This window comes from Amphiura filiformis, chromosome 9, assembly GCF_039555335.1.
Source record: "Amphiura filiformis chromosome 9, Afil_fr2py, whole genome shotgun sequence".
Classification (NCBI taxonomy): domain Eukaryota; kingdom Metazoa; phylum Echinodermata; class Ophiuroidea; order Amphilepidida; family Amphiuridae; genus Amphiura; species Amphiura filiformis.
Window position 1 is genome coordinate 9,826,441 of NC_092636.1, and position 12,634 is coordinate 9,839,074.

The following is a 12,634-nucleotide window of genomic DNA, read 5'->3' on the forward strand; positions in this document are numbered from 1 at the left end:
AGCAGATTTTTACGAAAATGATATGATATTCATAGTTTTTTCAATAATAAATGCTGAATTTGAAGGAAAACATTCACTATTATACCACTATACAAAGTGGCTCTACTTTGGAATATTTTGCTACCAAATTAGTGATGATATAATAATAGACTGAAAAATCATGATTATAATGTATTGTTTTATAAATGAATAAAATGTCTTCAGAGTTATGAAAATATTTGCTTGAAATTTCATCATGGTTGATTGCACACTTACAGGAGCATTAAGGGCTGGGGTATGAACGATTGGACAGTATTTATTTTGGGACATTAGAGCACATCAGACTTATCGAATTGCATTCTGAATACGAAGAATGTCATTCTGATATCAAATAATTTTGATTTTTTGAAATTCACAATTTAATACACATTTTATGGCAAATCATTAAAAATTGATATTTTTGATATTTAACAGTACTTGAAGTAAACTTTATAAATCTGATGATTTATACTTAAAGTGTATGTAGGTGGGGTGAAAGGCCGACGATCAATTGAAAATTTTGACCTTTCGTATTGAAGATATGGATTTTTTTTCCTAAAACACTAATAAAAATTAGGTCTTTTTGGGAAAAAAATCCATATCTTCAATATAAAAAGTCAAAATTTTCAATTGACCGTCGGCTTTTCCTCCCTGCTACATACACTTTAAGAATATATCATTAGATTTATATAATTTACTTCGAGGACTGTTATATATCAAAATTTGAAAAATATCAAATTTTTATAATTTGTCATAAAATTTAGATATTATATTGTAATTTTCAAAAATGAAAATTATTTGATATCAGAAAGACATGCTTCAGATTCAGAATGCAATTTGATAGGTCTGAGGTGCTCTCATGTCCCACAAAAAATACTATCGAAACGCAATAAACGCTCATTTTAGATCCCTTAATTACATGATAATTATCTCATATATTCATTATGTTTATGTAAGACATACTTAATGCTGTGATGCACATAACCCACTCAATGAATTTTCTTACTTCCAATGTTTTGAATTACCCCAGCATCCCAGCCCAGCTCAGCTCAGCATAAGTTGATTTTGAATTCATAATTACACTTTTTTTGGACTATATCCCAGTTTTTAATAGTTGCATCAGCAGTAGCCAAGCTTATGCACACATTCCGATTATACCATGCACAGCAGTCAGTGAAGCATGCATTATTGCCTGGAATTTTAGTAGCAAAATTAATTTGCGTGCTTAATCACTCGCATGCAAATTCTTGACTTAGCCTGCAAAGCTCCCGAGAGCAGGATGGCATGATTATATTGCTTCGCTTGCTTAGCACAAACATCAATATTTAAAAATGTTGTCTAGCTGTTGTTTGTTTGTTTATTATTTTCCTGTTTTTCCATATGTGTGTATTTGTTTATGGTAAATTTTGTAAGCTGGGTTTGCCACCATTAAGAGTAACATAACAGGTTAATAAATTCAAGTGATCAAGATGGGTGGTAGTCGCAATAACTTGAGGCAACTTTCTGACATTATCGCCTTCCTGTATTTTCCGTCGACTTCCGGAAATAAATACCGAGTTGTTTATCGTCATGTGCTCGCTCACGAAACATTAGCTCTGGGTAAACAAACCACCGTGTTCACATCCAGCCAGTTTATTAATTACATTTTTTATGTATGTGAATTTTTTTTTTCGCTCTTATCCTTTTAAACCCTTCCTTGCATGATGCAAGTGTGCTGAAATTGACTGGTTGAGTGTAAATTGGGCTATTTAAGTTGAAATCCATACACCCCCTATGAAAGACATGATCTTAACCTCCCACACAGGGAGTATGTATTTCAAATTGAGTTACCTGAATGGGTGACTCCCGTTTGAAATATACATCCTCTGTGTGGGTGATAAAAGTCAAGTCTTCCATATAGAGTGTGTGAATTTCAAATACAATAGCCAAATTGAAATCAGGTTGGATATTTAGGAAGGGACATTTTAGGAGCAAATTTTTTGTTTGTATTTTTGCAATTGATTTATTTTAAACCTTTGAGTTCTTGGAGATTACCATCGACAGACATCCATCTAGAAATTGTGTGTTTTTAGCCTATTCTGAACACATGTAAAGCTGATTTAGTGCCACATCATCCCTGGACACTTTTGAATAAGACACACTTTACCACACACAGAGCTACCAACTCTCCCTCTTTTCGCAGGAGACTCCCTACTTTTAACCCTTCAGAACCCTTAATTTTTGGTCATCTCCCTGAAAAGGAAATGGTTTTGCCCATTAAGATGTACACATTTTGACAAATCTCCTGATTGCAACAGGAAATCTCCCTTTTTTCAAGATTCAAATGTTGGCAGCTCTGCACACAGAAATCATCATAGCTAGCTATCATTTTGGCCCACATGTTCCTTTTCTTTTTGAGTTTCTTGATTATCATTAAAATGAATAGAGATTTAATCGCATAATTTTTAAACAGTTTTGATTGCATAATAGTAGATTTTTTCTGTCATATGTATTAATAATCTATGAAACTTGACTGTGATCATTGAATTTATCCAAAAATATTTGGGTCATAATGTGACAATTTTTTACTTCATCAGGTAAAGTTGGTGTTAATGTTAATATAATGATTACTGCTAGACAAGAAGAAGATGATACTTGTATTGTACTATTTGCTATAATAGAGGTGGTCCCTGATGATGCTATCTCCCCTTCCTTTAAATCTGCTAGTATCTTAACCTGGCTACCAATAGCTTCTTAACTAATAAGGCAAATACAGCTTGTGCAAACATAAGCCTCCAGCCATGGACTAGAGCAGTAATGCATACGCTGCCTCCACCGTTGCAACATAAATTAATTTGATACCAACCCGAGCTACTGCCGCTGCTATGGGGATGCGTCGTCCCTGTTGAATTTTGCACTGTGTAGACCCGAATTACGGTGTCGTTTTCAAACAAAAAAGACAGGCCCTTGTGTGCAAATATGATACTGTTGGATAGGATTGTTGGCTTGTTTCAGACAGGGTCCCTCTTGTATTGATACGCCAATAATGATGATGATGATAATGGTGGCTGCAGAGGAAACGTCTTTAGAGACGTCATAACCCGATACTGACGAGGATGTTGTCTTGAGATGATAGCATCCCATATGAATTGTAGAAGATATTTAATAATGCTTTTGTATACCAAATTGTCCCTAATGCTTGTTATCGCCCACAGTGTCAAATGCATTTTTCATTGGTCCAATCTTTTTCTCTTATTTTATCCCACCACAGCATGGTGATACTGTCCTGATTCACGCGGTCAAGGGAGGTCATCTCGATGTGGTCAAGCTACTTCTGGACAAATACGCCGATGTAGATGTACATGGACATGTAAGTTTACTTAAAGATCTATTGAAATACAAACTTAAGAATGACATCATAGAAGTTGTACTGGCGACTTGTCGTCAGTCTAGGTCATTGACGTGAACACGTAAGGCCAAAAAAAAAGTAATGGTTTGTCTCAAAGCTCACAAGTGGTTTGAAAACAAATGCGAAATGCGATTTTTTTTTTGTTTTTATTCGCAACTTTTTTCATGGTATACTATTTGGAGAAAAAATCTGAATTTCGCGAATTTTTCAGGAAAAAAAAAAAAAAATTCAAAAAAAAAAAAAAATCTGCATTTCTTTTTTTTCCAAATCTCACGATTTTACAAATGCGCGCGCGAGCTTTGAGACAAACCTTTTTTATTTTTGGCCTAACTGCATTGCCTTTAAATGCATTGCTTTATATGACCTGACATTGGAAATGTATTGTTGCTTCACAATTATAGGATTTTATGAGTGAAAAACACTGTCATATTAATGATGAACTATATGGTGTCAGAAACAATTCATATGAAGACTTAAGTTTCAACAGCTTCCTCTTTTATTTATTTAGTATTGAAATAATTTGACAAAAAATAAAACAATTATTAAGTTAGCGCTGCCAGAAAAGCCCAATGATTAAGTCAGGGCTACCAGAAAAACCCAATGATGAAGTTAGTGCTACAAGAAATCCCAATGATAAGTCAGCACTGCCAGAAAACCCCAATGATTAAGTCAGTGCTGCCAGAAATACCCAATGATTAAGTCAGCGCTGCCAGAAAAATCCAATGATTAAGTCAGCACTGCCAAAAAAACCCAATGATTAAGTCAGTGCTGCCAGAAAAACCCAATGATTAAGTCAGCACTGCCAGAAAAACCCAATGATGAAGTTAGCGCTACAAGAAAAACCCAATGATAAGTCAGCACTGCCAGAAAAATCCAATGATTAAGTCAGCGCTACAAGAAAAACCCAATGATAAAGTCAGCGCTACTAGAAAAACCCAATGATTAAGTCAGTGCTGCCAGAAAAACCCAATGATTAAGCCAGTGCTGCCAGAAAAACCCAATGATTAAGTCAGCGCTACAAGAAAAACCCAATGATAAAGTCAGCGCTACTAGAAAAACCCAACTGATTAAGTCAGCACTGCCAGAAAAACCCAATGATTAAGTCAGCACTGATTTAACATTCTGAAAAAACATGCCATTGTGTGGTTGGAAAAATTATATTTTAAATGCTTGAATTTTCAAAGTACAGTTTCTTTCTTAAAGACAAGAGATTGCAACCACAGCAAACCTGCCTTCTGAAACACAAGATGTTTTGAATTGCAGCAAAATTTCCCCAAGGCCTTCTTGTGCTATATCTGCCAATATGAATTTTTGAGTTATAAAGAAAGAAGTTGGCATCAAGTACAACATGATCTATTTTTTCTTAATGAATTATTTTGTATAAATAGCAGCAGCCTTAGGTTGCGATGGTGTATGGTTTACTAATAGGATGTTATTTATGAAAATTAGTGCGACAACATCATTCTTAAGCATCGGGCCAATTTATACATAAGTGCAATTAGTTAATGATATGCTGTTTGATTCTAAGAAAATGTTATAATTTTCCATTATTTTCAGTATTTTTTAGTATTTATAAAAGTATTATTACTGAAGCGTAGAGTTTAACTGTATAGGATATATTTCAAAATTTGCATCTGGAAAAAAATAAAATGAGCAAACTAAAAAACAGTGCATTATTGTTGATACCATTACAGTTTTGGACTATTCCAGATGATATCCATATACCCCCTAAGGAAGACATAACCCTAATCTTCCACACAGGGAGTGTAGATTTCAAGTGGAATCACCCATTCAGGTAACCTCGTTTGAAAATCATTGGGGTGTATGGATTTTAACTGGAATAGCCCATTATAAACAGATATATACAAATCAAAATCAAATAAATTCACATAAAACAAACAATTTTTTTTTATCTCGTGCATTTGTCGGCTAAAACAAAATGTGTTGTTGACCTGGAGGTCAAAAATTGGACTGGCAAGAGCAACCACTGTCAACGCATTGTATTGTGAATTAGTATTTGTAAATCATTCATTTTTATGAGCACGGTTAAAATAAAAAGTTCATAAATATAATTTCAATTCCATTCTCATTCACCAATTTGTCAAGCATTTTTCTACTTTTATAAATATGAGCCTTGTGTAATTTTACCTCTATCACACACGGCAGCCAAATTTCAATCTGAAACCATAGGTCTCGATTTTGCCGCAAGAGAATTTTAGAAAATGAAAAACTGTAAATCTTTGCCAAAATTGTAGCATTTATGAAGTAACAATATCTCACGTGCGGCACCAAAATGATAGCGAGAGTGAACATTGAAGGTAACCAAAGCACATCATCATGGTGATGTGTGGATGTCTGACCTTTGAGAACACACTGATGGAAGTTTTCTGTTTGATTGCCTTCGTTGGGTGAAACTGTACCTTACCAACGCCTAACCACTCAAGAACCATTCCGCTACTTGTTGATTCTGTGTCTTGATAAAGAACACTTGTTTCGGCACCACTGTGAGTTTGCTAATTGCTACAAGGGTTTTTTAACCAGACTTCAAGTGTCTTTTTGAAGATTGGCTATTTTTAAAAGATACTGTGAGCCTCAACACCGGGTTGAGATTAAGCAATGTTGGTTGCGTAAAGTCCTTTTGAATTTATGTAAAGTGGTATTGTTTATTTGTGTGTAGTGTGTGTGTAGATTTCATGTCTTACACAATTTGTGTGAAAAAATTTGAGTATTTGTAAGTAGGGTTTTTTTCATTTGTTACAATATTTCCATTTTGGATTAGTTGAAATTGATGTTTATCATATCTTAATTTTGTCAAAAGAACAAATAACATACCACATTATTGTGATTTTTGTTGATGATTTTGGTGATTTAAGAAATAATAAAAGCACAGGGCATCTCGCTGCCTTGTGGAAAAGATAAAAAAGAAAGAGAGACAATCAGTAAAATAGTAACAGATTGCAGACATTAAACTCAGCATATGGAAATGAATGATATAAAACATGATGTGAGTCGCAATCATTTTGGTAATGTTCTCATCTGTAATCATGTGCCTCCTTCTGATATAGTGTGCTCGATTTACAATTCATGTCGTGTCTGTAATGCACTTTTTCACCTAGTGTGTCGTGTTTGTAGAGGCAAAAAAGAAAGTGCTTTTACTATTTTGTTTAATTTCCATATGTAGAGGGGATTTTTTTTTTAACCCCATGAGAACTACCTGCCGATTGGCCAAAAAGAAGTTTTCATTATCAATTGGCCCAATCAGCAACATTGTTAGAATAATTTCACCACGGAAAAAAATTGGGGTGAATTATTTGCAAAGCTCCATTCTGATTGATGATTAAAGTGAAGATATCATGCAATTGACCAATCAGAGGCAATGTCAGATCGGCAGGTAGTGCTCAGGGGGTTAATGGTGAAGAGAAAGGTAAATATTTCATTGATTCAGGTTGAGTTACAAGATTTCACTGGTTTAGAAGTTGCTCTAGATGATTGTATCTTCATTGAGTCTATTCCAGTTGAAATTCTTATGTTTTATGACATTCATCTTCCACACAGAAAGTGCAAAATGGATTTTCCTGATAGAAGATTTTTAAGGTCCTCTTTTTATGACATTTTTCAGTAGATATCCACGAAAAAAGCTCATTCCCAAAATTTCAGTTGATTCCGTTTTTGCTCCATAGGCCTTGGCGATATTTTTGCTAAACGAATTAATCTGCAAAAAACGTTATGTAGCCAGAGGTATCCAGTGGTATGAAAATGGGGGGGGGGATGAGGCTGTGGATCACGAAATGCCCTTTTAAACAACAACAAAAACAGTTATTTTTTTGCTGAAATTTAGCTGATTTTGTTAATTCATCGTAACATTAATGTACAGGTTTTTCGTTGAATGCAGTCCTCCCAATTTTGGTAACAGTAGTTCTGTCAACAGTATATAGAGTTAGCACCTAGGTTTCATTATCATATGAGGTATAGGACTTTTTATTTTTTCGGAGAAGAGCAGATAGGGCAACTACTTGATTATATTACTACATGTTCATACTAAATACTCTGAAAATTTTAGAAAATTCGCATGGGTCAGTTTTGTTAAAATCACATTTTTGTTCCTAAAATGGGGGTTATAGTGCCCTTAACAGGGACTCTCTCCATAGGGCTACATGTAAAGACTAGCTATAGACAAATGGCCCTAAAATAAAACTGACTCTGTTCGTTTTCCCTCAAATTTTGCATATGATGTAGAGTTAACATCTGGAATGTAATACAAGTGGTGTCGTTGCTGCTCTTGTAAATTCATTTATAAAAATGTCCGCCCCAGACCAAGGTGTTACAAACAGTTACAGATATCTTATAATAAAACATGTACTGATTAACAAATTAAATTTTTTTTTGTTAAAGAGTGGTACAGTTTTGATTTTCATCTTATGAAATACAAATGGGAATATCTCTGTTGAAGTAGGTCAATTGTGATCCAAATTTCATTCCATTGGCAAAGTGCAATAACCCTCATACAAAAGTGATAGGTTACAAAATTGACCTCGATCTTGGGGATGAGAGTATTTGTACCCAATGCATAAGTCATTTGATAAATGTACAAAGCATTTGGATGTAAGGAACTGTGTACTTTGCGATTGGAGTGCTTGAAATGTTTGAGGCATTTCATGGAACCAAATCAATCCTACGGATTATGATCTATGCATTAGAGTTTGTTTGGTTTATATAAGACAGAAATTATTTGGCTTTTGTTACTCCGCGCGTCAATAAAGTCCTATCTCACGCTCGTGTAGATTCACATAAGCGTATGCCAGTCACGCATTACGCAACGCACATTTAGCGTAAGCACTGCGCCCAAAAGTGTGCACGCCATTCTATATCAATACACAGTGTTATGAGTCTTATATTTTCCGCCTTATGTAAGCCGAACAAACTTTAGGATCCCCAACATGCTTAACTTTGTACACAGTTCTTTGATGGATCAGATAACAACGTTTGCACAGTATACTTGGTTTGGACCTGATACAAGGAATGTCCTTCTGATATCAAATAATTTTGATTTTTGGAAATTCACGATATAATACAAATTTTATGGCAAATTATTAAAAAATTTTATTTAATATATTTTTTTTTTTTTTTATTCCTCGAAGTAAACTTTATTAATCTAATGATATGTACTTAAAGTGTATGTAGCTGGGAGAAAAAAGCCGTCCATCATTTGAAAATTTTGACCTTTTGTATTGAAGATATACATATATTTCCCCAAATAACCTAACATTTTTAGGTCTTTTGGGAAAAATGTTTATTAAGAGGACTGTTAAATGCAAGTTACTCTACCCCCCCCACACCACATAGCCAATGGTTGAATGCCAGGGAAATAAATTGAGATTTATATTTGACGTATGCCACCACACAGACGCAAATGTCAAGTACAGGGACCGATGTGTGCTGTCCGAGACGTGACGGCAGGTGATTTGTAATTATCCGAATATTTACTCGGGATTTCCCCGGAATTTAGCATGGAGGACATTGCAGTGTATCTGTTCTTTTTTTTACTTGCATACATCTGCGCCATTACTAGCTAGCATCCATTAATATTCTATGAAGTTGGATAGTCAAGTTCCATAAGTAAATGTTTACTGTTGATACTCGATGAATCAACATGGTTAAGATCGTATGCGTGCATATCGGGCTCCAGCGTTGTCGTATCAGTTTTAAGTGAATAATGAGTAGGGTAAACACAGTGCTGTTTAGTCACTTAATGGATATTGAGTTTAGTTATGGTAAAGATATTTTAAGTAATATGAAATTATATCAATGCAATGTTGTATAGCAACTGAAAGTGGCAAGGTAATTATGGTAATAGTAACTGTATAATATGTCAACTAATTCATTCAGTAAACACCTTCAAATGAAGTTTCTGCTGAATTCAACTATTCTGTCCTTTGTTCTTTTTTCCTACTTCCCTTTCTTTTTTCTTTTTTTTTTTTTTTTATCTTTGTCCATTTTCTGTCACTTGTCATTCTCTACTCTTTACATCTTTTCATCCATTCCTTTTCTTTTCTCTTTTTCTTTTCCTTCTGCTCAGAGGTTCTTCCTCTGCTCACTTTTTTGCTACGTTTGTTTAATACTTGCGTGGAAAAAATTTGTAAAGGCCCTTTTCAAAGTCTGCTTAAACCATTAAGTATAGTAGTACTATTTAAAATACTTAATTAATATTTAACACCAAGATGTTTCATTTTTTAAATTTGTTCTCAAGTTTATCAAATTATACATGAGCTTTTAAGTGTGGGAGGGGAGGTGGAATAGTTGAGACTATTATGGACGGTGTTGACCTGTGTTAAGTGTTAAGCATCGGTTGTCAAGTAGTACTTGAAAGTACACCCTTGTACTTTGCTTCACTGACAATATTTGCATCTTGTTTAAATTGTCTCGTCTAATTGACTTGCTATCTAAATAGAATTGCTTTTTTAACCCCATGAGAACTACCTGCCGATTGGCTAAAAAGAAGTTCTCATTATCAATTGGACCAATCAGCAACATTGTTAGAATAATCTCACCACACAAAAAAAATGGGGTGAATTCTTTGCAAAGCTCCATTCTGATTGGTGATTAAAGTGAAGATATCATGTAATTGACCAATCAGAGGCAATGTTAGATTGGCAGGTAGTGCTCAGGGGGTTAATAAAGACAGTTGCACACTTTTGATTAGGATTGAGTCAACATCTTTGCCTGATTTGCTTATTCATGATGATGATGGGTTAGAATGGAAGTATATTAGAGGAGAGTCAATAACCGAGGAGGGTTTTTTTTTGATGGGATGTGCCACCTAAGCTTCGAAACTCTACCTCATTTAAAGGGGTCATTTTTACTTAAAAATTGCACAATCAAAGTGTGTCTTTTACTGGCATAAACATTAAGTGGATGTTAATTCATGTTGTTTATGCATCTCAACTGATGCTCTGTGTGCTAGACGTAGGTTTTGAGATATTTTCTCAAAATATCAAGAGCTATCTATTCTGAAATTTTTAAATAAAAAAAATTGAAACTTAATGTCTGCAGTTGACACCTGCATGGAGAGTTCAGCTTTTAAGCTGATTTCAGCTTTTAAGCTGATTTCAGCTTTTTTTATTGCCAAAATTTACACATTTTCCTTTATTTTCAGCCCATATTTGGCATTTTTGCCCTGATTTTACACTGTTTTTCAGCTTTTTTTGGCAATTTTCCTCTTTTTTTTGTCTGAGGCCTATCACACCCATGATATTGGAGAGAGTTAAAGATGCATTCAAATTTCTCTGAAAATTTACTGATACTAGTGTATAACCCATTGACTCAAATTAATTTTTGCTTATTTCCTCTGTCACAAATGAAATCAAATCATGACTCCTTCATAGTGTAATTACAGCATTTCAGTTAATCACATCCCTACTGACATGCAAGTTGTATTTGCAGGATCAATCAATACACAGGGATGCATGTTGCGTTGTGAACTGATACAATCAAATTTGATATTTATCCCGTGTAGTTCTGATCCAACTGTAGGTGTGAACATTACAGCGCAATACTAACCAAAATGTAACGTAACACGAGTGCGTATATGTATGTATCACATGCACGCTCATGCCCTCATAATGGAATGTGTAAATGTGACCAAAATATAAACGTGTGTCTTTCAGAAAACACCTTAAACATATGCATGTTTCATGAGTTAAAAAACATTGTGTAAAAAGGGTACCGCCGTGTATTGGAGCACACACTCCATCTAGTCTGCTGTAAAACATAATTAAATCCTGTTGATGCTCAAGAAATTTCAGTCAAGCAAAAGAGAGCAAGGTGGAGAGTGTGATAGACGAAAGGGAGGGGGAGAGAGCGGAGAATTTGATACAGATAGGGAAGAGAGATGGGGGAAGGAGAGAGAGAGAGAGAGAGAGTGTCAGGAGATGAAAGAGAACACAAGGACAGATAAAAGAGAGACAGAAATAGTTGATTGAAATAAGTCCGGAAGACAAAACGACTGTAATGAGTGTCAAAAAGAGCACACTGTCTTTAATATCACATTATTTCCACTTGGTTTGATGAAGTTTAAGGGATCTAAAATTAGCGTTTATTGGGTTTCGACAGTATTTTTTGTGGGACATGAGAGCACCTCAGACCTATCGAATTGCATTCTGAATACGAAGCATGTCTTTCTGATACCAAATAATTTTCATTTTTGAAAATCACAATATAATACAAATTTTATGACAAATTATAAAATTTGATATTTTTCAAATTTTGATATATAACAGTCCTCGAAATAAATTATATAAATCTAATGATATACTCTTAAAGTGTATGTAGCAGGGAGAAAAAGCCGACGGTCAATTGAAAATTTTGACCTTTCATATTGAAGATATGGATTTTTTTCCCAAAAAGACCTAATTTATTTTCGTGTTTTGGGAAAAAAAATCCATATCTTCAAGGTCAAAATTTTCAATTGATCGTCGGCTTTTCATCCCACCTACATACACTTTAAGTATAAATCATCAGATTTATAAAGTTAACTTCAAGTACTGGTAAATATCAAAAATATCAATTTTTAATGATTTGCCATAAAATGTGTATTAAATTGCAAATTTCAAAAAATCAAAATTATTTGATATTAGAATGACATTCTTCGTATTCAGAATGCAATTCGATATGTCTGATGTGCTCTAATGTCCCAAAATAAATACTGTCCAAACGTTCATACCCCAGCCCTTAATGTATTGGTCACATTTATAGGTTAATGAACATGTATTTCTTGTTGGAAGAGAAATTAGACAAAATAACGCACACGCGCTGATGTTGATGCGTCTAATGCACGACATATAAGAGGGGAGTGCATTAGACATGGCCTTGATCTAACACATAGGGGGTGTCATACGTGTTCATTAACCAACTTCATACACAAGAATAAAAAAGCACATGATTTTTGCTGTTTTTGTAACAAAATTATCACTAAAAATGTTGGAAAATAGAACTAAATATAAATGCATCAACCTGCCCGAAAAATGAATCAAGCCTACGCAATGCGAACGCGTTCGAAAGCACTGCACGTAGTACGCGGAGTGCACATTGTACACAATAAATGCACTCCGCATACTTTACAAACAGCTTTCCTGATTGGCTGCTTTAAGGAGTGTATGAAAGTGGTATGTTGGAGAGATGTGTGAAGAATGGGCTGTTCCACTTGAAATCTAAACACCCCCTGTGGAAGAC

General features: G+C 34.5%; 1 protein-coding gene across 1 annotated transcript in view; it reads left to right on the forward strand.

The window, feature by feature from the left end:
- The window catches only part of LOC140160606 (kinase D-interacting substrate of 220 kDa B-like), a 193,419-nt gene that overhangs the window by 129,766 nt on the left and 51,019 nt on the right, over positions 1-12,634 (forward strand). Inside the window, 1 exon segment of the mRNA XM_072183850.1 lies at positions 3,269-3,367. Coding sequence (XP_072039951.1) covers positions 3,269-3,367 — 99 coding nt within the window.